This window comes from Clinocottus analis, unplaced genomic scaffold (assembly GCF_023055335.1).
Source record: "Clinocottus analis isolate CAN_PGR_092001 unplaced genomic scaffold, fCliAna1.0.p SCAF_18, whole genome shotgun sequence".
Taxonomy (NCBI): domain Eukaryota; kingdom Metazoa; phylum Chordata; class Actinopteri; order Perciformes; family Cottidae; genus Clinocottus; species Clinocottus analis.
In genome coordinates, this window is record NW_027175909.1 from 15,873,869 (window position 1) to 15,898,868 (window position 25,000).

Consider the following 25,000-nt stretch of genomic DNA (forward strand, 5'->3'; position numbering starts at 1 on the left):
ACAGCAGGATGGGTTCATGTTTAAAAACACATTTTGTTCGTTGGTTCGAGTCTGAACATGGAATTTGTTGACGGTGTATGAAATCTGCTCACCCTGAAAAAAAAATCATCTGGAGGGAAACAAAGCAGAGGCGACGTGAAGAGGAGGAACGCCGTCGCCCTCAATCTGCTCTTTTGCACAATCAGACGGCGTTACATCAAGGCAAGGACGCCATGATGAGATGGATGCAGACGAGCGCGTGGAAGAGCAATCTTACCCAGCATGCAATGAGAGGTACTGGCAGCCAAAAGGCAGCTTCATGTGTTAAAGCTGCATTCTCTCTCCTGACCACCAGGGGGCGACTCCTCTGGTTGTATAGAAGTCGATGCTTCATGTGTTAAAGCTGCATTCTCTCTCCTGACCACCAGGGGTGACTCCTCTGGTTGTATAGAAGTCGATGCTTCATGTGTTAAACCTGCATTCTCTCTCCTGACCACCAGGGGGCGACTCCTCTGGTTGTATAGAAGTCTATGCTTCATGTGTTGAAGCTGCATTCTCTCTCCTGACCACCAGGGGGCGACTCCTCTGGTTGTATAGAAGTCTATGCTTCATGTGTTAAACCTGCATTCTCTCTCCTGACCACCAGGGGGCGACTCCTCTGGTTGTATAGAAGTCTATGCTTCATGTGTTGAAGCTGCATTCTCTCTCCTGACCACCAGGGGGCGACTCCTCTGGTTGTATAGAAGTCTATGCTTCATGTGTTACAGCTGCATTCTCTCTCCTGACCACCAGGGGGCGACTCCTCTGGTTGTATAGAAGTCTATGCTTCATGTGTTAAAGCTGCATTCTCTCTCCTGACCACCAGGGGGCGACTCCTCTGGTTGTATAGAAGTCTATGCTTCATGTGTTAAACCTGCATTCTCTCTGCTGACCACCAGGGGGTGACTCCTCTGGTTGTATAGAAGTCTATGCTTCATGTGTTAAAGCTGCATTCTCTCTCCTGACCACCAGGGGGCGACTCCTCTGGTTGTATAGAAGTCTATGCTTCATGTGTTACAGCTGCATTCTCTCTCCTGACCACCAGGCGGCGACTCCTCTGGTTGTATAGACGTTTACTTTATTTATATATACATGAAGAGGAAGTACGACCACACAATAAAAATAAAACCATCACAACAGATTCAGTATTAAATTTTGTTCTTGTTTATTACAGGAGGCTTTTGTTTTATATACAGAGACATGTATTTGCAAAATACTAAAAAGTATTTCAACTCAAAGTACTAAAAAGTATATATTTATATATATTCATATCATAATCATGGTAATTATTATTATTGTCTCTAAAACACCAAGGTGGGGTCACTGAGGCACAGCTTTCGCCTCCTTTACACCGAGGTTTCACCACCGAGAGGAAAACCTTGTGACTCGTTTTTAGAGTTTTTTTATGGAAAACATTACAATTTTTTTAAAAGTATTAAATGACGGCTAAACATTTCATTTGGACTTTGAAGGATATTTTTTATTTATTTAAGCTTAACTGTTTCAGAATTTTCCTTCTCCAGAGTTACAAGGTTTTTCTCTGCTCGACACAATAAAACTGCTCACATGAAGAAACGTCTCGTGTCCAACTTTGTGATTTTGTGTCTTGAACTCGACATCAACTTTCCCCAATTTCAGCTGCAATAAAAACATATTTTCACATGAAAAAGGCAACTTTCTTGAGATATGAGGTTTCTGGGAGACGTGGGGGCTGATATGAGGTCAGAGACGCGGAAAAACCAGTTTGACAACCGTGGTGGAACCAGTTTGACAACCGTGTTGAAACCAGTTTGACAACCGTGTTGAAACCAGTTTGACAACCGTGGTGAAACCAGTTTGAAAACCGTGGTAAAACCAGTTCGACAACCGTGTTGAAACTAGTTTGACAACCGCTCTGAAACCAGTTTTAAAACAATTGTGAAACCAGTTTTAAAACCGTTGTGAAACTGGCTTGACAACCGTTGCAAAACCAGTTTGACAACTGTTGCGAAACCAGTTTTAAAACCATTGCGAAACCAGTTTTAAAACCATTGTGAAATCGTCTTAACAACCGTGGTGAAACCAGTTGCGGTGTAAACGGGGCGGCGGTGGTTTGAGCAGTGAGAGGATGCCTGGGAAAAAAAATTATAAATAAATCCATGACGAGAAAAAAAACAGGAAGTAAAAACATGGTTATTATGTCACACTGTAAATAAGATACAGCATCACTCACTTCCTGGTTACGTAACTGTTGTATTGCATTTATCACACAGTTAATATTAACAATAGTAATAATAAGGAACAATGAAACTTGTTTTTCTGTGCATTTTTTTTCCTCCTCGTCAGTTCCATAGGCGTTTGTCGTTTTATTTTGAAGGTGACGAAGCAGCTTTTGGTTTAGAAACGGGTGAATGAAGGCAGGAAGGAGCAGAGATTCTTATCAGAGTTTGGGTTTCAACAACCCGCCTCCCCCTCCATTCTTAATATGGACTCTTCCAAACCCCCTTGGTATAGCACCACATGGACTGACCCGCAGCTCGGAGCATCGGCGGTAGTTTCCCCTCCAAAATAAGAGTTTATTATTTGAGCTTCAGACCAGTTCGCCGGCCTGATGTCGACAGTTCGACTTAGTTTTTGTGCTCAGTGGAATCCAGATGTTCAGGTTCAGGTTCATGCGGCGGGAAACGCAGGCGATGCTCAAAAAAATAATTAACTTTTGCAACCCGACACCACGCTGTGCAGTGGCTTGGTGTTGATTGGCCCTTAAAGCAACAGTGTGTATGATTTATGGGTATTTACTGGCAGAAGTACAATACTCTTAACAATATGTTTTTATTTGTGTATAAATCACCTCAGAATTATTGTGTTTTCATTGGCTTAAAATGAGCCCTTCATATCTACGTCGGCAGCAGGAGGCGGGTCCGTCGTGTTGCGCCGCCACGTTTCTACAGGAGCCCAGAGTGGACAAACCAAAACACTGACTCAAGAGAGTCCCTGCAGGCCACCGTAGTTCTCTACACGCTCGGAAAGGGAGGCTTTATTCAGTGTGTCGCAATCTTCAACCTCATCACTAGATGCCACTAAATCCAAGACACTGTCTCTTTAAGAAACACTGTCTCTTTAAGAAAATGTGTCGTAAGGCCTTTACACACCGGGGGGAGGGGCATTCTTTCTTTTTTTCTTGTAATTCATTTGCATGTTAGTATATTTCAAATTTGTTTTTCTTTTTTCTCGTAAACGAGGTTGTTTTTTCTGAGCTTTCACTCTGCAAGTAAAGGCGTCAACCAATCACTTTGTACAACTACAAAGAGGCCACTGTTCTAACTTTTCAGAATAAAAGCCCGAGACATTATTGCTGTCGCTGCACAAATCTACTGGACCCTTTGTTTGAAAAAGTTGTGCAACTGATTAAAAATCATTTCGCTGCTGTTATGAATAGTTTGAAAAGTATTTTTATCTTTTTGTTTCTTTCATGCGTCACTTCCCCCCGTGTGTGAAAGGCCTTCGAGGCTGTGAGGGAAACTTTGTGCATTTATTTCCTCAACAGTTGCCCAAGTTGTGATAATGTGAGACGGTGATTCTTACTGCACAATATTAAAATAAAATCCCCCCAAAAAAGCACTCGGGCACCAAAGACACAGACGAGACGTATCGCTCTTTTTTCCTGCAGACTTAGGTGAACCTGAACCTGTTTTTTGTTGCTCTAAATCAGCCCGACGCTGCTTGTTCTCATGAGGAGGAGTCACCGCGGCGACGGAGGGGGAAGCCGACCTCGCGCTGTATTAAATAAAAGCATCCGGAGCATTTTCAACCGAGCGACCGAACGTTAAAACCAATCGAATAAAACCACTCAGTCTGCCGGTCGAGAAATCAAAGACTCGACCGGTCGACCAATGGATCGCATGGCCAGTCGACCAATCACATGGTCCGTTGACCAATGGATCGCATAGCCAGTCGACCAATGGATCACATAGCCAGTCGACCAATGGATCACATAGCCAGTCGACCAATCACATGGTCCGTTGACCAATGGATCACATGACCAGTCGACCAATGGATCACATAGCCAGTCGACCAATCACATGGTCTGTTGACCAATGGATTGCATAGCCAGTCGACCAATGGATCGCATGGCCAGTCGACCAATCACATCGTCCGTTGACCAATGGATCACATGACCAGTCGACCAATGGATCACATAGCCAGTCGACCAATCACATGGCAAGTCGACCAATGGATCACATAGCCAGTCGACCAATCACATCGTCCGTTGACCAATGGATCACATGGCCAGTCAACCAATCACATCGTCCGTTGACCAATGGATCACATGGCCAGTCGACCAATGGGAAAGCATGGCTTGGGAGTCGGGTCATGTGTAGCAGGCACACTCTGGGTCTATTGCTACTGAAAACAGCCCTTCAGCACAACTGCAACCTGAAATACGCCTCCGCAGAGTTCAGCAGTGTCTTAAGTACGAACCTAAGTTTATATGTTTTATTGTATTTAACTATTCTCTAGAGAATCTGTAGAAATATCTGTAGAGTCCAGACGTGCCAGAAAACGGTCCTTTCTTTTTTCTTTTTTTTTGTCTTTTTTTTTTTAATACTTTTTCTACATTAGTCTAGTAAAGCGTTGAGTAAAGAACCCTCTGGAGACCACGACAACGGAGAGAGAGAGAGAGAGAGAGAGAGAGAGAGAGAGAGAGAGAGAGAGAGAGAGAGAGAGCGAGAGAGAAAGAGAGAGAGAGAGAGAGAGAGAGAGAGAGAGAGCGAGAGAGACAGAGAGAGAGAGAGAGAGAGAGAGAGAGAGAGAGAGAGAGAGAGAGAGAGAGAGAGAAAATATTGAGAATCAAAGCAGACATTCACACACACTCTCACACACACACACGTACACGCTCACACATACACACACAGACACACACATGCGCGCTTTGACGCTTCATCTCAATTAAAAGCTCCGTGACTCCGGGGCGACATCAGGAGAACCAGATCAGAGCTCGCTAGAAAGTGTTGTTGTGCATGTTCAAACGTTACAGTTTCATACAGCGAGAACCAAAGAAAAAACACAACAACAACAACAACAACTCTTCTTCTTCTGTAAAGTCAAGTGTTTCCTCATAACTCACTTAAAAAGGTGTGGGCCAAACCGTTATTGCTAGACGCGGGTCTGTTTTCTTTTACTGTGCAAAATGGATAAAGAGCGTCAGGACGCTGAAGCGTGCAAAGAATAAAATAAAATAAAGCAATCAACCAGAAAAGAGTCTCCTTTCAAACTTGCTTTAAAAAAAATTAAATATTTTCAAAGCCTAAAAAATCATGTCGTGTTTTTGTCCTCTGCGATATGGACTGAGTGTTCACCGGCACTAGAAAACTTATTGATTTTCCCACATTGGAACAGAAACTCTTCAGATAATTTAGCAGGAACAGGAAGTAGCGCCTGCTCCGCTAATCAATAATAATAATAATAATATTAAAGGAGGTTTTCCAGGAAAAGTCACGAGGATGAGCTTTCTAGCAAACTGAACAGCAGATTGTCGGCGGGTGATTTGTCCAAAAAGTCGTCGTTGGAAAGTTTTTAAAGCGACTCAAATCGATGAATTCATTCATAATAATTGCATTAATATATTTATGTGTTCAGTCGGTAAAACTTTGTTGAACAGGTTTTTGTTTTATTTCCTCGTTTCAAACCAGCAGTAAACAAACCCGAGGACCTAAATTGATTTATATGTTCACAATCTAGAATTATTTTTTTTAATCATTAAAACTGACAATTTATTTAACCTTCACCAGGAATATTTTTACAATTACAGGCGTTTACATTTTACGTAAAATGATGATTATCATTATTGTTATTATTACCTCTAATGTCATTAGATTTTTAGATAAATCACCCAGCGGCGTGAATAAATAAAAAATTAATAGAAATAGAAAAAACATAAATAAAAATAGATAAATAAATAAAACTAAAGCGTACGGCCGCGAGGACGTTCACCTTCAGGGCAAAAGAGTCCGGGACCACGAGGGAGTACAAAACCTCATTGTGCACTTGTGTTTAGCTTCTGGTTTATTTTTTGGGGCGTTATCTCAAAGGGGAAAAAATAATAATCCATCCCTTGTGTCTCTGCCAGGTGACGGCACATGTAAACTTAAAAGTGCAAAAACTGCCAAAAAAAAACCCAAACAAAATAAAACAGAAGAAGTTGCTTCTCAGGTGTGTGTACGTGTGTGTTTGTGTGTGTGTGTGTGTGTGTGTGTGTGTGTGTGTGTGTGTGTGTGTGTGTGTGTCCGGGCGCCTCTCGTTGGGTTTTCTTCAACTTACTCTAAAAAATCTAAAAAATAGTAATAATCGTACCGCTATTAAAAGACTGGTAACATCAATAAAGTTATACTTTTACTACGAAAAACATTATTTTTTGTTTTAAATCATCATCGTCATCCCTCCTCTCTCGAGTCTCAGTCGGAAAAAAGTTAAAACGAGGAACAGGAACGCCGCCACTCACTCTGAGAATATTGATCAACTGCGGGGAAGGCAACGAGCCCCCAGGCCAATAAATGATGGATACGTCTGACGTAGTCGCTCTGACCGGCCTGCAGCTGAGGTCAAAGGTCAAGCGGAGACCCTAGAGGTCGACGGGGAATCCCACGCGTTCTGTCTCTTTGTCTCTTACTCCAACAAAAGGCAGAGTTGACCCCCCTTTCCTCCATTCTGTCTTTTTGTAGTTTACTCTGCTTCCCTTTGAGAAACTCCAAAAAAGTGAGTTCAGGAATCTCCACAGTGGGAGGGGGAGGAGGGGAAACAGGAAATAACATTGAAAAGGTAGTAAATATTCCACTTTGCTCCTCGTGCAGTTCCTCGCCTCCTCATCCGAGGTACATTCAGTAAAACAAAAGAAGAAACGGGCCCGAAAACCCGGAACGAGGACGTCCCCGTTCCTTGGATTTTTATTGATTTATTTATTTTTTTGCTTTTTTGGTTCACGGCTACGGTCCGGTTCCCGTCGACGGCGACGGTTCGCTCAGTTCGCTCAGTTCGCTCGGTTCGCCGCCGCCGCCGCCGCCGCCGCCGCCGCCGGCTATCGGTTCCGTCTTGGCGGCGAGCGGGTGAAAGATCTCCGACGTGGCTCGCGTCACGCTGTCGTAGGACGGCGGCGACGAGGTGGCGGAGACGGTCTCGGAGCGCTCCGTCCCCAACCCCAACAAGCTGGAGCCGTAGTTCTCCCTCATCATGGCGGCGATGAGCCCCTCCTTCTCCGGCGCCTCCTCGAACGCGCCCTCGCCGCCGCCGCCGCCCTCCTCGCCGTCCTCCCCCAGGTGCCGCGGCGTGGTGATCTGCCGGTACAGGTAGGAGGCGGCCTTCAGCTGCCGCCGCACCAGGTGCCTGCGGTAGCACCTCTGGATCACCGTGGCAGAGACGTCCTCCTGCTTCCGCCTCAGGGTGGTGGTGATGGGCTCGTAGGAGATCTTGGACGGGTTGGCCATCATGAACTTCTCCTCCATCTGCTGCTTGAGGGCGTCCATCTCGCCCGACTCGCCCAGGACGCGCTTGGTGAAGGCGAAGAGGATGTCCAGGCAGTGGATCTTGTCCCCGCTCACCATGGGCAGGTCCATGGAGATCAGCTTGATCTTGTTGGGCTTGCTGATGCGCAGCGGCTCCGACAGCGAGTCGGCGAAGTCGGACAGCTTGGCGTACTCGATGAACTGCGTGGCCTCGGAGTCGAACTTCTCCCAGACCTCGTAGAACATCTCGAAGTCGTCCTCGCTCAGCGGCTCGGTGCTCTCCTCCGTGGCCACGCTGAAGTTCTCCAGGATGATGGCGATGTACATGTTCACCACGATGAGGAAGGAGATGATGATGTAGGTGACGAAGAAGGTGATGCCCACCGACGGGTTGCCGCAGTTCCCCCGCACCGTGGTGCCCGTGTGGGGGATGTTGGCGTTGCACTCCTCGGGGGAGTTGTTGAGGATGGGGCTCAGCAGGCTGTCCCAGCCGGCGGAGGTGGTGATCTGGAACAGGCAGATCATGCTGTTCCCGAACGTCTCGAAGTTGAACATGTCGTCGATGCCCGCCTGCCGCTTCACGTAAGCGAAGTTGGCCATGCCGAAGATGGCGTAGATGAACATGACCAGGAAGAGGAGGAGCCCGATGTTGAAGAGGGCGGGGAGCGACATCATGAGGGCGAACAGCAACGTCCGGATGCCTTTGGCGCCTCGGATGAGACGCAGAATCCGTCCGATGCGAGCCAATCGAATCACTCGGAACAGCGTCGGCGACACAAAGTAGTTCTCGATGATGTCCGCGAGCACGATACCTGGAAAACGGAGAAGAAGTCTGTCAATCAAGCCAACGATCCTCCAACAGAGAGTTAGTCTACGCGTCGGTCGCTGTGATCGTTAGCAGAAGGCTAACTTCCGCACAAACTAAATTGTTTTTTTACGGCAAGTAGCGGACTGCTGGTGTGGGTTTTTTTTCGAATCAACTAAAATCTCATGTCACGATACATAGAGAACCAGAGAAAATGAGTTAAATTGAACAACTTAATGCTTCATTCACATCCTTCTGTAACCAGTTTAGTATTAAAACTAGCCAGCTAGCCACTAGTTAGCGAGCCAGCTTGTTTTTTTCCACCATACTACGCCAACATGAACATTAGCTGAACAGGTCTAATGGTCCCTCCAGAGGACACGCTAGCCATCTAACTAGCCAGCTAACTAGCCAACGCTTTACAGCGCCACCGAGGTGGTTGTTAATTAACAACAAATTGCCATTTTCTTTCACACTAGGTATTACTATACTAACTGCTATGCTACACTTGCTACAGAACATTATCTTATCATTGGGCTATTGACCAGCGTCAGATCTTAAGTCTACCGGTCCCTCCGCCTCACTGCCCGCCGCTGCAGTAAAGGACAAGCTAATGCGCTAACTAGCTAAGAAGCTAACAAGCCGTCTTGTCTGGCTGGCGTCCCCTTTCTTCCCGGCATGTGACAACTTTTTACAGCCCCAACGACAAATTGCCATTTTCTTTCGCTACCAGTCAATGTCCTCTTAATCTATTTCTGTGTTTCGTGGGATTCTTAGTGATTCTCACTTACGTGCTTAACCTCCTTATTAGATCAATAAGAAGAGCTTTTTCTGCAGGACTAATTTCATCTGCGGAGACAAAGATACAGGAGATTCTATTTGCAGTTGTATCGGCTAGAATCGATGCGCTGAAGACTATTAGTTGACCAAGATGTTCCTTTTATTTGAGGACATTCCTGTGAGTTACATCATCTAAAAGCTCTCCGTTTGGATATTCCCGTCGCCGCGTGGCAGCTCTGCTGTGATTACAACGTGAGTAATTGGTTCTGGAGGGCCGCGTCGTCTCTTCCCCCCATCGAACGGCGCTGTCGAAAAGCTTGTAATTCAAGCGTCTTTTCCTTGTTATCCTGGAATGATAAACTCAAAGAGGAGCCGGCCTGTCATCACCTCGGACCGGACCTCCATCTTTCATCCGTCTCCTCGCGTTGAGTTACGGGTGATGGAAGGGATGAGCAGGGGGGAGTCGAGAGGGAATCACCGGCATGTCGTACATCAACTCCCCCCCCCTCACACACACACATACACACACAGCTGATGTAACAGGTCAATCATGTTTGATTTGTCTCCAGGGACCGCCCTCTGGCAGCTCTGATTGCTGCTGTTACCTTCACCTCCCCCAGGCAGCCTCGTCTCCGGCGTGCACACGCCGCACATCCGCACACACTTAATTACACACACATACACACACGCACAGGCACACACAGTCTTGTCACAACACTGATAGCTAAATTACCTGCTTAGCCCGGTCCGTGCAGACTGTTATGTCATGCGTGTTTGTGGTGTGCGGGGATGGTTATGACCGTACTGGACCTTGGTGCAAACATCAAGGCCACCCGGACGGTCATTTTGTTGGCAGATAATTGTCAGGCAGACATTACATGCCACACACACACACACACACACACACACACACACACACTGAAAGGGCTGGATAAGCTAGTTTTTTCCTATTGATAAACCTACTGTGTGTCATCCGTACTCTAATGTTAACTTTATGCTCACGTAAAGCTAGCTAGTCTTATACGGTCAAATTGTAGTTACTGTTTGTGTTTTTTGCTTAATGCTTCTGGATTAAAATCTTGCAGCAAAGCATTATTAGCTTCATGCTAATTATTATTTTGTGAAAATATTTACGTTGATTTGGGGACATTGACGAGCTCGTCTTGTTTTTAAACGGACTGTCAGATTGAATCCACTGTTTGTCAACTCTACTCAGACTTTGTATCTCGTTAGCGTAGCGTTAGCATAGCGTTAGCTTTGTCGTTCGAAGTCTGAAATAAGGTCTGTCTTTAGCACGAGTTTATTAGATTTTAACGTCTAGTTCTCTGATATGTAAACAGGTCACTGAACGCCTCTCTGGTGAATTTAGAAGCTTTTACATGTCTTAACCTTTTTGGAAACCGTCCCAGCATGCACCATTCAGACAATCTTTTGGCTTAAAATCCGCAATTTTTCCATTTTTGAACCGAACGACACTAAAACGCCTCCTTAGCATTTGTTTCATTGTGATTTTTGTTGCAGATTCTGATTCTTTAGGTCCTAATCTTTCCAAAAAGTTGTCTTATTGATGCTCCAGGAGGCATTTTTGGGGAAATCTGGCTCATATCATGCTGGATGTTCATAGTTACGATCAAAATATCTTTTGAAAGTGATTTTTTTTGCAGATATACATTTTTTTCCCAAGACTTTGCTGAACAAATACATACAATAAACACAAGAATTGGAATTAAACAAACACGGGGAAAAGGAGGTCTAGAGACAAAATTGGTTTCACAGTTTTCAACGGGTTAAAAAAAAGAGTCTAAAGGAGACGAGTAAGTGTCCTCACAGTCGTCTCCTTTAGCTCAGAGGAACCGTGACGCCACGTGACCGTGGATAGATAATTATTTAAACTCCTTCATATCACGTTGTGTAGTTTAATCTACGGCAATGCATCACATTTTATCAGATCACGTGTTCGTCAAAGGAAATATAGTCAACCCGTAAACTGGTGACAGGCCGACAGTGAAACCGTGAATTTGAACTCACCGACGATGGAGAGGATGACGACCACGAAGTCGAAGATGTTCCAGCCCACGGTGAAGAAGTAGCATCGCAGCGCCACGATCTTCACGAGGCACTCGAAGGTGAAGACGATGATGAAGGCCAGGTTGATGTTGTTCAGGATGTACTCCATCTGGGGCGACTGCTCGTCCGTCTCCACCATCATGGTGATCATGTTGAAGAGGATCAGCACCATGATGATGATGTCGAAGGCCTGCTTCCCCGCCAGGTCGAAGAAGAAGCCCTGCACAGAGTTCTGGAGACACATTTCTTTCTGTTATGAAGCCACATTCAGTACATTTATGACGCGTCGGTGTGCGTTTCAGTGTTGGTACCAGAGGTCGGGGGATGGGCTTCTGGGGTTTCTTAGAACCCAGTTTCTTCATGGCGTTGTAGTACTTCTTCTGCTCCTCCGTCATGAAGATGTCCTGTCCTCCTAAGTAAACGAGCAACAGAAACAACGCCGTTATTTCACGTCGCCACGGCTGGACCGCTGAAGACGCGTACCAACGAGGAAGAGACTCATCACGACCACAAGGAAAAATAAAACCGCCACAAAGGGACAATAAATAACAACAAAGAGACACAAAACTACTAGAAAGAAACATAAATACTACAAAGCCAAACAAAAAGACTCAAGGGAGACCCAAAAAGACTACGCAGAGAAACAAAAAGACTACAAACAGACACAAAGAGAAACAAAAAGACCAGAAAATCTCTAAACATTGACATTTATTTTTTTACTTTTAACCTGTTACTTGCAGTTTGCTCCCATTTTTCTTCTAATCTTTCATTTAGACCGAGTTATTTTATTTGCTTTATACTCATCTTTCGCTTCTGCTGGTTGAAGTTATCGATGATGACACCGATGAAGAGGTTGAGGGTGAAGAAGGAGCCGAAGATGATGAAGATAACAAAGTACAGGTACATGTAGAGATTGATCTCCTTGATCGGCTGCTCCTCCACCTGACAGGAACACACACGTCATATTTAACACGTTTTATCTCTTACTATTCATTACATCTTTGTTTTGTATTTCCTTCAGTATCTCTTCATTTTATTTTATTTAATCTGAAGTTATTCCCATTTAATGTAAAACTTAATTCACATTTGATCTCACTGTATCCAGTAAAACATTTTCCTTCCTAAACTTGCATATTATACCTTTTGGTTTTTCACCTCATCTGGAGTCAAACACACAGAAGTCTTAGCTTTTCTCTAACTTACAGCTCGTGAGTCCACCGCAGCGTACATGATCTCCATCCAGCCTTTGAAGGTTGCCTTGGAAATACAGAACAAACCAGCTGTGGTTAGAGATGAATATGACGAGTACGATGTGAAATAATCTGTGTGGTCTGCTGCAGACACACAGGATGAAACAGGATGTTTATCTCTTCAGACCTAAAAAAACAAATACACTGAGACTATAGAGGACCAGGACTACACTGAGATCTAGAAAATAGTCATATTTTAGTAAAATACATTCAATTTATGAGCAATAAGCATAAAAAAAAACCTGAAATTAGGACAAAATTATGCGATGAGAGGAGCAAATATGCACTTCTTGATCCCAAAAATCATGTTTTTCCACATCAACGTCCTTTTATGGACTTCCTCCCTCCGGGGGGATAAAAAGCTGCAGATGTGAACGCGCTCAGGTCTGAGTGGGCGCCGCCGCCTGTCACTCAGACCTGGAAACAGCTCGTCACCAAGGTTACCACCTGGAATTATTACACGCTGTAAAAAATGACGAGATCAGACGCAGATTTTCACCGGACGTGGTGAACATCACTGAATATACATCGATGCTGCAGAACACGAGTACAATTCTGAGGTACTTGTACATCACTAGGTTTCATTTGATGACAGAGGATTGAAAAGAGACTAAAACAACTACACAGACACACAAAACGACCTCAAACAGACAAACATAAACTACAAATAGACAAACATAAACTTCAAAGAGATCAACTTAAACTACAAAGAGACAAACCTAAACTACAAAGAGACAAACTGATCTCTGGATGCATTAGAGGCATTTTAAATGTCTGTAGATGATTTAATTGATTTGTTCTTTGTATTTCATGATGTGTTTGTGTGTCTGCAACCTGCTTGGTCAGGACGCTCTCTTCTGATTAAATACAAATAAATCAAAATCTCCCAACTTCAGACTTTTCCTCCGTCCATCCTCCATCTGTCCTCGATCCCTCCCTCCTCATTTCCTCTCCCTCTCTGTGCTTTCTTTCTCTCCATCTGCAGTTTGAAACCTACATTCTCTTACTGCACTTAAACGTCTCCTATCTCTCTCTCCATTTCCCTCCTACTTGGCTGGAGTCGCTCTAAAAATAAAAGCCTCTCAGACGCTGATTGATTGGAGGCTCTCAGGACTCCAGTGGTGGGCGACAAAGAGCGAGGAAGAAACGAGAGAGAGAAAGAGAGAGAGAGAGAGAGAGAGAGAGAGAGAGAAAGAAAGAGAGAGAGAGAGAGAGAGAGAGAGAGAGAGAGAGAGAGAGAGAAAGAAAGAAAGAGAGAGAGAGAGAGAGAGAGAGAGAGGGGAAGGAGGGAGACGAAGGCTTGTGAGGAAAGAAAGCAAAGTGATGGGGAGATGGAAAGAGGAGGCGGCAGCGGAGGAGGCGATGCAGAGCTGTGTAATTGGCTTTGTCCATGTTGTGTTTAATGACAGATGATGGAGAGACGAGGAGGGAGGGGTGAAGAGAGAGAGAGAGAGAGAGAGAGAGAGAGAGAGAGAGAGAGAGAGAGAGAGAGAGAGAGAGAGAGAGAGAGAGAAGCAGAGCAACAAATGGATGGTGAGACGGAAGAACATTCCACGATGTAGACGTGGATGGATTAATGTTAACAGCTCTACTGGGTACAAATATTCACTAAAAGAGACGCCGGCCAATCAGGAAGAGGCTGAAAATGACCAGAATATTAAAAAAGACGACATCGACCAAAACAGCTGCAAGATGACACAAAGATACAGATACAACTAAAAAGAGAGCAAAACAACCACAAGGAGACAAAAAACAACTACATGGAGGCACAAAACAACTACACAGAGACCGACAAAACAACACCAAAAAAGATACAAAAAGAATACAAAAGGACACAAAACGAATATAAAGATACAAAAAGACTACAAAAGGACACAAAACGAATATAAAGATACAAAAAGACTACAATGAGACACAAAAGATACAAAACAACCACAATTGTGGCCAGAAACACCAGACCCCTCCGTAAGAACCCAGAACCTCTCTGTAGAAACCTAGAACCTTTCTGTAAGAACCCAGAACCTTATTGTAGAAACCCAGAACCTCTCTGTAAGAACCCAGAACCTCTCTGTAGAAACCCAGAACCTTTCTGTAAGAACCCAGAACCTCTCTGTAGAAACCCGGAACCTTACTGTAAGAACCCAGAACCTATCTGTAAGGACCCATAACCTTAATGTAAGAACCCAAAACCTCTCTGTAAGAACCCAGAACCTTAATGTACGAACCTAGAACCTCTCTGTAAGAACTCAGAACCTCTCTGTAAGAACCCAGAACCTCTCTGTAAGAACTCAGAACCTCTCTGTAAGAACCTAGAACCTTACTGTAAGAACCCAGAACCTCTCTGTAAGAACTCAGAACCTCTCTGTAAGAACCCAGAACCTTAATGTAAGAACCTAGAACCTCTCTGTAAGAACTCAGAACCTCTCTGTAAGAACCCAGAACCTCTCTGTAAGAACCTAGAACCTTACTGTAAGAACCCAGAACCTCTCTGTAAGAACCCAGAACCTCTCTGTAAGAACCTAGAACCTTACTGTAAGAACCCAGAACCTCTCTGTAAGAACCCAGAGCCTCTCTGTAAGAACCCAGAACCTCTCTGTAAGAACCCAGAGCCTCTCACCACTTGCAGCAGCGCCAGGTATCCGGCCCCGACGTTGTCGAAGTTGACCTTGACCTTGGTCCAGTAGTAGTGCGCGGTGTCGTTGAGCGCCTCGCACTCGGACTTGTTGTTGATGAAGGCCGACTCGTAGATGTGACCCGTGCGGTTGACGCAGCGGCCGAACTTGCCGGCGAACAGGTTGACGCCCATGATGCTGAAGATGAGCCAGAAGATGAGGCAGACCAGCAGCACGTTCATGATGGACGGGATCGCCCCGATCAGAGCGTTCACCACCACCTGCAGCGGCGGGAACAAGACGCCGTCACGCACGGTTGTGTCTTTTTGTAGCTGTTTTGTATCTTTTTGAAGTTGTTTTGTGTCTCTTTGTAGTCTTTTTGTATCGTTGTAGTCGTTTTGTGTCTTTTTGTAGTTGTTTTGTGTCTCTTTGTAGTCTTTTTGTATCATTGTAGTCGTTTAGTGTCTTTTTGTAGTAGTTTTGTGTCTCTTTGTAGTCTTTTTGTATCGTTGTAGTCGTTTTGTGTCTTTTTGTAGTTGTTTTGTGTATAAATTCAATAACCTTTTCAGAATAAACAGACAATGAAACAAAAGTTTCATGAACGTCGGTGCTCAGAGAGCTGAGTCAGCGATACATAAATAAATAGATCAACCTGCCACTCCAGCCATCCTCATTATACCCACAATGCAGTGCTCCCACCCAGAATCCCCGGCTGAGCAGCAGTTTTGTAAATTGACATGAGCGCTAATCTTATTAAGTCAGACAAAGAAGAAGAAGAGCAGAGGATCATGGGAGAGCGACAGCTCAGACTTCCTTCCCAGCATGCATCACAGGTCGTGAACCTCATGTGACCCCAGAGTCAGCATCGTGCACATTATTATTATTATTTATAAGGTAAACCTGCAGGTAATACTGATGATGATGATGATGATGATGATGATGATGATGATGATGACGATGGGGGGTCGTTGAATATAATGAATACTGAGTTTGTTTTCTGAAAGAGAAAACCTCACGGGAGGAAGTGACCCGGTAACACTGACAGGAAGTGATGAAGGGAACCAATCAGAGAGGAGGTAACACTGACAGGAAGTGATGAGGGGAACCAATCAAAGAGGAGGTAACACTGACAGGAAGTGAAAACTGTCTCTAAAACACACCTAGGCACCAAAATATAGTTTGAATTATAGAAATAATGTGTCTTTAGAGATGTAATTTGTTGAGTTGAGTGAACTCATGTAAGTTGACTTGAAATTAATACATATTTTTACATTATGAACAAAGATAAGTTAATTTCACTAAGTTGTAATAAAAATACATGTTTTAGAGTTTATTGTGGGTTTAAGTACTTTTACACACACAAAAAGCATTTTTACTGAGTTTGTGTTACTATTTATACTGGAGTATTGTTGTGTGGTATTAGTATTAGTACTGTGTGTTTCTCCTCTGGGCTAGTAGTATTCGCTCTGCAGTAAAGCGTCTGGATACTTCCTCCACCTCAGCTCAGGCGTGTTCGATGTATTAATACTTCCTCCACCTCGGCCCAGGTGTGTTTGATGTACTAATACTTCCTAATACTGACTCTTACCCTCATGCCTTCAAATCTGGAGAGCGCTCTGAGGGGCCGGAGGGCCCGGAGCGTCCGCAGAGACTTGATGGCTGCAAAGTCTGAATAACCCAACGTGTTCGCCACCAAGCTGACCAGAGACACCTGGAGGACACGAGGACAGACAGGAGACAGAGGGGAGGAGACAGGAGACAGAGGGGACGGAGAGGAGACAGAGAGGAGGAGACAGGAGACAGAGGGGACAGAGAGGAGACAGAGGGGAGGAGACAGGAGACAGAGAGGAGACAGGAGACAAAGAGGACGATAGGAGACAGAGAGGAGGAGACAGGAGACAGAGGGGACAGAGAGGAGACAGAGGGGAGGAGACAGGAGACAGAGGGGACAGAGAGGAGACAGAGGGGAGGAGACAGGAGACAGAGAGGACGAGAGGAGACAGGAGACAGAGAGGACGATAGGAGACAGAGAGGAGGAGACAGGAGACAGAGGGGAGGAGACAGGAGACAGAGAGGAGACAGGAGACAGAGAGGACGATAGGAGACAGAGAGGAGGAGACAGGAGACAGAGGAGACAGGGGACAGAGAGGAGGAGACAGGAGACAGAGGGGAGGAGACAGAGAGGAGGTGAGAGGAGGCAGAGAAGAGACAGAGAGGACAGAAAGGAGACAGAGAGGAGGAGACAGGAGACAGAGAGGACACAGGAGACAGAGGGAAGAAAAGCGATACAGTTAACTTCTAGTCCAATGAAAGACGGAGGCGACTCTTCGGCCAATCAGAACTGTGGGTTTGAGGAGAGTTAGTTTGGTTGAGCGTCAGCTGATCGGAGGCTCCTGCAGGAGAGGAAGGAAACGAGACAGGAAACTGAAGTTAGCTTGAAATCTTCAAACCCATGTTGGACCTGTGGAACAAAAACAATGGAAGGATATCGCTGAAGTGTTCCTGAAGTATTCCTGAAGTACAGAGAATGTACTGAGGAGGAGCAGAGGGACCACGAGGCTGATCGATGAGTTTATAGTTTCATTATTTTATATAATAAACACGTCCTGTCTCATGATGTATTTGGTGCTTTTGTTGCCTAAACACAACCAAGTACTTTGTTAATTAAACCCAATATTACTGGCACTACTACTAGTACTAACACTACTACGTGCACATCCATAGCACTAACACTAGCATGTCTATAACACTACTACTAGCATATCTGCTAGCTCTACTACTAGCACTATTACTAGTACTGCTAGTTAAAACTTAAAGTATTATTTGTTTTGTCTAACCATAGCATAAGTATTTTCTTTTGCTTACCCCTAATTAGGAAGTTTTATTGCCAAAACATAACCAAGTACTTCTGTTTTAATTCCCATTTGTGTCACATGAGCGTTTAGCGTAAAGTTATTTAACGTTAAATGTTTGATGTATAAGATATTGTTATGAACCAGTTCAGCTTCCTGTGTGCGCTTGATTTCGACACCGGGGCAGCCGGTCTCGGTTCGGTTCGGGTGGGCGGAGCTCCAGGTGAGTGGAGCCGGTTCTTACCCTGATACCAGCGAAGCGGGACGCGGCCCGGAGAGGACGGAGCGCCCTGAGAGTCCTCAGCGCCCGCACGGCGGCCACGTGGTCCATGGAGGTGAACCGAGCCAGCTGACCCAACACTGACATCTTACAACACAACCCACAGTTTAAAGTCAGTCTGCGTGGCATTTCACTCAAATATGACCATAAATACTGCTCTTACTGTCATTTTCTATATATGTATTTCACAGTAAAAGCCCATCGGGAAACGGGATAAAACCTTTTGATGTTGAACACTGAACATACCAAGCTAGTTGACATGTAGTTGTTTTCATGAACGTCTATGGGGAGAAATGTTCATTATGCTAAATCTATAAAGTTAAGAGACAATAAAACGGGAGCAGACTAGAAAACATGGAGGTTTCTTACTAAAACAATAAAGAATACTACTACTATACTGTAATACTACCAGCACATTTACACTAGCACTGATACTAGCAATGCTACTAGCATTACAACTAGCAATACTATTAGCACTACTACGAGCAATACTACTAGCATTGCTCCTAGCAGTATTACTGGCAATACTACTAGTACTTAAATATGACCATAAATACAGTTCTTACTCATTACAGTAATTTTGTTTGGGATAACGCTTCTGTCATTTCCTATATATGTATTTCACAATAAAAGCCCATCGGGGAAACAGGATAAAACCTTTTAAAGTTGAAGACACCTCGTTGACATTATCCGGTGTGTTTGTCTTTGTGTTTTTCTGCCCTCTAGTGGCAGAAAAGTGACGCCTACAGCTTTAAGAAAATGACGTGAGTCTTTCTGTTTCTATCGTTAACGCTGCAGAAAGAAAACCGAGAGAGAAACTCAATGCATGTGTGTGTCTGTGTCTGTGTGAGTGTGTTTTGTGTGTGTGTGTGTGTGTCACCTAATCTCAACCAGAAGACAGAAAGCGAGAGTGTGTGTGTGTGCACAGAGACGTACACATCTCTGTGTTTGTGTGTGGCTAAAAAGCCTGATCGTCAGGCCCGAGGCTGTTGGGACTCTCCGCTCGTCTCTCTTTGTCTCTGCTCGTCTCTCCTCGTCTCCCCTTGTGTCTCTTTGTCTCTTTGTCTCTTTGTCTCTCGGTGCTTTTATTTTTAGCGTCGCATAGTCGCAGTGCAGCGAGCTGCAGGGCAGCAGGACGACGGCCGTAACACACACGACCTGAGATGTGCGTCACGTGCTCGTAACCGGCTGCTGCATTTAAGTCGTCCTTATATAATATATATTCTTTACATTTTAAATAGATTTTTTGCCCCGAAGGAAGAAGAAAGGACCGATTCAAACCTCCTTTTTAGCCAATAAAGTGTTGAGTTTGACGTCTCGACTTCATCATGTCAGATTTTGGCCCCTCCCCATTGGCCTCTAGTCGGCGCCATCTTGTTTTTTGTGACCATATGTGGACGGAGGAGGAGTGCCGTATACGTCTCTGGTGTCGACCTGTCAATCACCTCGTAGCCCCGCCCCAAAGCGCCCCCTGCTTTATGGTCTGTTTGACTCTGAATGACCATCATTAACTGAATGACCGGTCTGGTCGACCCATTGAACAGCGGTCGGTTCTTCCACGACCGTGTGGACATTTCAATCAATGGTGAGCGTTCAGATGAACCAACGAATCAATCAATCAATCAATCGGCGAGTCCGTGACTTACATCCACAATGAGGAAGTCCAGCCAGCACCAGTAGTTGGTGAAGTACTTCTTGAAGCCGTAGCCGAGCCACTTGAGCAGCATCTCCAGGATGAAGATGTAGGTGAAGATCTTGTCGGCGTACTCCAGCACCACCTTGACCACCTTCCTCTGCTCGATGTAGATGTCCTCGAAGGCCTGCAGGGGGCAGCGGGGAGGGGGCGTCGGCTTAATGTCTGATCCCATCACAGGGGGCGGAGCTTGTGACATCACAGTCCCGGGTGTTTGTGAGTGTTTCTAGTGGTTTGTTTGTTTGTTTGTGTTTCTGATGGTTTGTTTGTTTGTGAGTGTTTCTGGTGGTGTGTTTGTTTGTTTGTGTTTCTCGTGGTTTGTTTGTTTGTTTGTTTGTGTTTCTGATTGTTTGTTTGTTTGTGTTTCTTGTGGTGTGTTTATTTGTTTGTGTTTCTGGTGGTGTGTTTGTTTGTTTGTGTTTCTCGTAATATAACTAGAGTGTAATGACGGTGATAAATAATAAATACGTCCAAAAAGTCAGACAAAGGGAAAGTACATCTAGTAAAATAAACTGGTAAGTAAAGTACACCAGTGCAAAGCAGAGTAAACCAGTATGAAGCAGACTCTCACCAGTATAAACCAGTATAAACCGGTATGAAGCAGACTCTCACCAGTATAAACCAGTATAAACCAGTATGAAGCAGACTCTCACCAGTATAAACCAGTATATACCGGTATGAAGCGGACTCTCACCTGTATAAACCAGTATATACCGGTATGAAGCGGACTCTCACCAGTATAAACCACTATAAACCGGTATGAAGTGGACTCTCATCAGTATAGACCAGTATAAACCAGTATAAACCGGTATGAAGTGGACTCTCTCCAGTATAAACCAGTATAAACTGGTATGAACCAGACTCTCACCAGTATAAACCAGTATGAACCGGTATAAACCGGTATGAAGCAGACTCTCACCAGTATAAACCAGTATAAACCGGTATGAAGCGGACTCTCACCAGTATAAACCAGTATATACCGGTATGAAGCGGACTCTCACTAGTATAAACCAGTATAAACCGGTATGAAGCGGACTCTCACCAGTATAAACCAGTATAAACCGGTATGAAGCAGACTCTCACCAGTATAAACCAGTATAAACCGGTATGAAGCGGACTCTCACCAGTATAAACCAGTATAAACCGGTATGAAGCGGACTCTCACCAGAATAAACCAGTATAAACCGGTATGAAGCGGACTCTCACCAGTATAGACCGGTATGAAGCGGACTCTCACCAGTATAAACCAGTATAAACCGGTATGAAGCGGACTCTCACCAGAATAAACCAGTATAAACCGGTATGAAGCGGACTCTCACCAGTATAGACCGGTATGAAGCAGACTCTCACCAGTATAAACCAGTATAAACCGGTATGAAGCAGACTCTCACCAGTGCTCCTGAGCTCAGCAGGATCATGAAGATGATGAAGGACTCGAACCAGCTGTGCTCTACGATCTGGAAGCAGGTCTTCCTCAGCCGCCACCAGGTCTGACCCAGACCGGCCGAGGTGTCCACGTCACAGCACCGAAACCTGGACACGCAGACTGGAGGAGGCAAGACAAACAAGCTGTCAGAAACACAAACAAACCACCAGCAACACTCACAAACATCTCTGATCATAACTCTGAAGTGCCTCCTGGAGCGGTCTGCTCAACCTGTACGCTTCAGGGCCTCAACAGCAGCCCACGTGCTAACAACACACCTTTCTGGAAAGATTAGCACCTGAAGATTGAGAATCTGCAACAAAACTCACAATGAAACAAAAGCATCGGCATGTTAGGAAGAAGTTTCAGTCAAAAAACTGTGTCGTTCGGTTCGAAAAAGGGGAAAATGACTCATTTTACGGCAACACATTGTCAGGTTGGGGCATGCTGGGTAATGAAATGTTCAGCAGCTTCCGCATGTGACGTATGACGAGGGTTTAGAAATGTGGGCGGATGAGGAAGGACTCAGGACTCAAAGATGTCCGCCGGAAAAAATACATTTAAAAAAAAAAGTGTCTGTTTTGTGACTCTTCTTGTAGTTCCTTGAAAGACCTGAGGGGCGTCCTGCTCTGAGGCCTCGGCAGCTGAAGAAGACCTCGGTGCGTGCGCGCTCGCCGCTCTTCGGCGCGCTGATTGCGGCGTCCGCCCGCTTCCCTAATTACAGCTCTGATTACCTCGGCTTTCTGCTGCCATGGCGACTAACAGGCTTTGCACCGCCACGCCGGCTGAGTAATGTAATGAAAACAAGCGAGAGGTAATCCGACACTCAATCAGCCCACTTGGCAGAGTTATTACCAATGTGTGTGTGTATGTGTGTGTGTGTGTGTGTGTGTGTGTGTGTGTGTGTGTTGGGAAAAGCCCCTCTGCTTGTGCTTCAGTAATAAATACTTCTGCAATAAGATGTCATTGAACGCCTCGTTTCGTCACCTTTTGGTGACCCCCACCCGCTACGGACGCTACGAACGCTACGAACGCTACGAACGCTATATTATATTCTACTTTTAAAAAAGGAGAGGTGAGAGGAGAGAGGATAGGAGGTGAGGTCAGAGAGGAAAGAGGAGAGAGGAGAGGAGAAAAGAGGAGGAGAGGAGTTTTGTTTCCAGAAAGGAGCAGGACTTTTATTTTGAAAATCAAGGCCGAAGACAGTGTGTGACGGGGGCAGAACATGTCCTGAAACGTCCTTTAAGGGGAACGTTTTGGCATCGTAATATTTAATATTTAATATTTAATATTTGGCGCTACTTTGACTGGACCTCATTTGCATAGAGCCGAGGCTGAGTCATGATTATGCAAATTCACAACCGGCGAGCGAGCGAGAGATCGTCAGCTCCGTCTCAACGGACGCCGACGGGCCGCGACACAAACGGTGTCTCTGCAGGAGCCACACCTGAGACTCTCAGCTGCCAAACACGCACACACACACACACACGCACACACACACACACACACACACACACACGCGCACACACACACTCTCTCTCAGTCGTGCAGCTTCACAACATTAACCAATGAGTTGGCATTTAGAGGAGCAATGGGGCAGCTAATCTAACGCCACAGATGTGTGTGTGTGTGTGTGTGTGTGTGTGTGTGTGTGTGTGTGTGTGCATGTGAGAGATACTAAATCTGGATTTTCTTTTTTACATTTGCACGTGACCTATTTGTATTTATCTGCATGCATACAGGCTCATGCACACGCGTGTTTACGTGTTCTTTTTGTGCGAATTGCTCGCGTTTATTTATTTTAAACTGCATGCAATTTCTCGCAAAAAATTGAATTATGAATATATATATATATATATATATATATATATATATATATATATATATATATACATATATATATATATATATATATATATATATATATATATATATATATATATATATATATATATATATTGCAGTTTCTCAGCAGAGGAGGTCGATTGGAGAATTGGAAAAATAGGATTTGAATAGATATATAATATAAATATTAATAAACATTTTTTAAAATATAAAATTAACTTTTTTATTCATGCAGTATTTTTGCTGCTTTCTTAAATTAAAAAAAAATCCATGATTTGTTTGATCGTAATAATTCAGGAACTCTGTAAAATAACATTTTCACTGCAGAACATTTAGTAAAAATGTTAATTTATGGTTTTCGTCCTTTATTTAAATTAAAATCTTTTACCTTAATTTTACTGTCATTTGACCATTTATTTTTTACAGTGTATTATATTTTGATGCCCATGCTTTTTCATGTTTACACCAGTAGATATATGAACGTAGAACTTGTTTTTCTACACTTCCTCCTCATTTCCTCCAGGACGCAGTTGTAACTGTGCGTCTTCAACTCCTCCTTTGTTCGCGTGTCAGGAGGAAACAGGAAACAGGACACCTGAGCGGCGCCGCCGACCTCCATCCGTCTGCGGAGCGGCGACTCGTTAGCGCTGCTCGCGGTCGACCTTTTCCTCCCGCGAGATGAATAATTAGCGGCGGGGTTCGGGCCGGCGGGCGCACTTCGTCTCGCTGACAGCCGGCGGCGTTGTAATCACAGCGTGGAGGAACACACAGGAACCAGGAAGAACACAGAAACCATCGCTCATCGGAAGAAGAAGAAGTTTCCGCCTTGTTTCCTCCTCATGTCCTTCTTATTTCCTCCTTGTCTCCTCCTCATGTCCTTCTTATTTCCTCCTCGCTTCCTCCATATTTCCTGCATGTTTCCTCCTTTTTTCCTCCTCCATGTTTACTTCTTCTTTCCTCCACGTTTCCTCCTCATCTCTTCCTCATTTCCTTATCAATTCCTCCACGTTTCCTCTTTGTCTCCTCCTCATTTCCTCCTTATTTCCTTCTCGTCTGCTCCTTGTTTCCTCCTCATTTCCTCCTCCAGAACAACGTAAACCAGGAAAGAGTTTCACGCCACGCTGTGATTGGCCAGCCTGCGTTGGGGTGGGCGGGGCTTAGAGGAGGGAGCTCCGTTGTGAACTGTTGCCTTCTAGGAAAAGTGTTTGTTCAGCGCTCCGAACACACACACACACACACACACACACACACACACACACACACACACACACACACACACTCCTTGTTCCAGCAGGACCGTCTGTCTTTGACCTCTGACCTCCTGTCGGCTCACAATAAATGTGTCCTTGTGGATTCGTTTCTTATCCCCCGCGACGAAGATGGCAGCCGACAAATGTCCCGGGACGCGCTACAACTTCCCGTTCTGCAAACACACACACAAACACACACACACACACACACACACACACACACACACACACACACACACACACACACACACACAGCTGGTGTCTGCCTGCTGTTGTTAGTCAGTTTTTCTGGCCTACTTCTTCAGCAGCTGGTAGGAACCATTGATCCTGCACACACACACACACACACACAAACACACACACACACACACACACACACACACACACACACACACACAGCTGTGTCAGCATACTGGTGGTACTGGTCAGGGGCAGCAACACGCAGGACGTCCAATTCTGTTCCTGTCGCCAAATATGTGTCGATGCCATGAAGGTCGACCGCTCATCTTCATCTTCATCTCCATCGTCTCACTTCCTGTCCTTCCTCCATCTTCTACTTTTAATCTCATCATCGCTTCACCTCGCTGCTCATCTGTCTATTAGCATCATGTCTTTCTTTTTCCAAACGAAGGGTGACGGGAGAG

General features: G+C 44.9%; 1 protein-coding gene across 1 annotated transcript in view; it reads right to left on the reverse strand.

Moving 5' to 3' along the window:
* Positions 1–1,184: 1,184 nt before the first annotated feature.
* The window catches only part of LOC137788482 (sodium channel protein type 3 subunit alpha-like), a 99,536-nt gene continuing 75,720 nt past the window's right edge, over positions 1,185–25,000 (reverse strand). The window contains exons 24-32 of the mRNA XM_068581301.1: positions 21,227–21,381; positions 19,789–19,962; positions 16,599–16,721; positions 15,016–15,291; positions 12,352–12,405; positions 11,953–12,090; positions 11,460–11,564; positions 11,110–11,380; positions 1,185–8,308 (exon numbers count right to left, since the gene is read on the reverse strand). Coding sequence (XP_068437402.1) covers positions 6,981–8,308; positions 11,110–11,380; positions 11,460–11,564; positions 11,953–12,090; positions 12,352–12,405; positions 15,016–15,291; positions 16,599–16,721; positions 19,789–19,962; positions 21,227–21,381 — 2,624 coding nt within the window. The 3' untranslated portion in view covers positions 1,185–6,980. The remainder of the gene's footprint in view (positions 8,309–11,109; positions 11,381–11,459; positions 11,565–11,952; positions 12,091–12,351; positions 12,406–15,015; positions 15,292–16,598; positions 16,722–19,788; positions 19,963–21,226; positions 21,382–25,000) is intronic.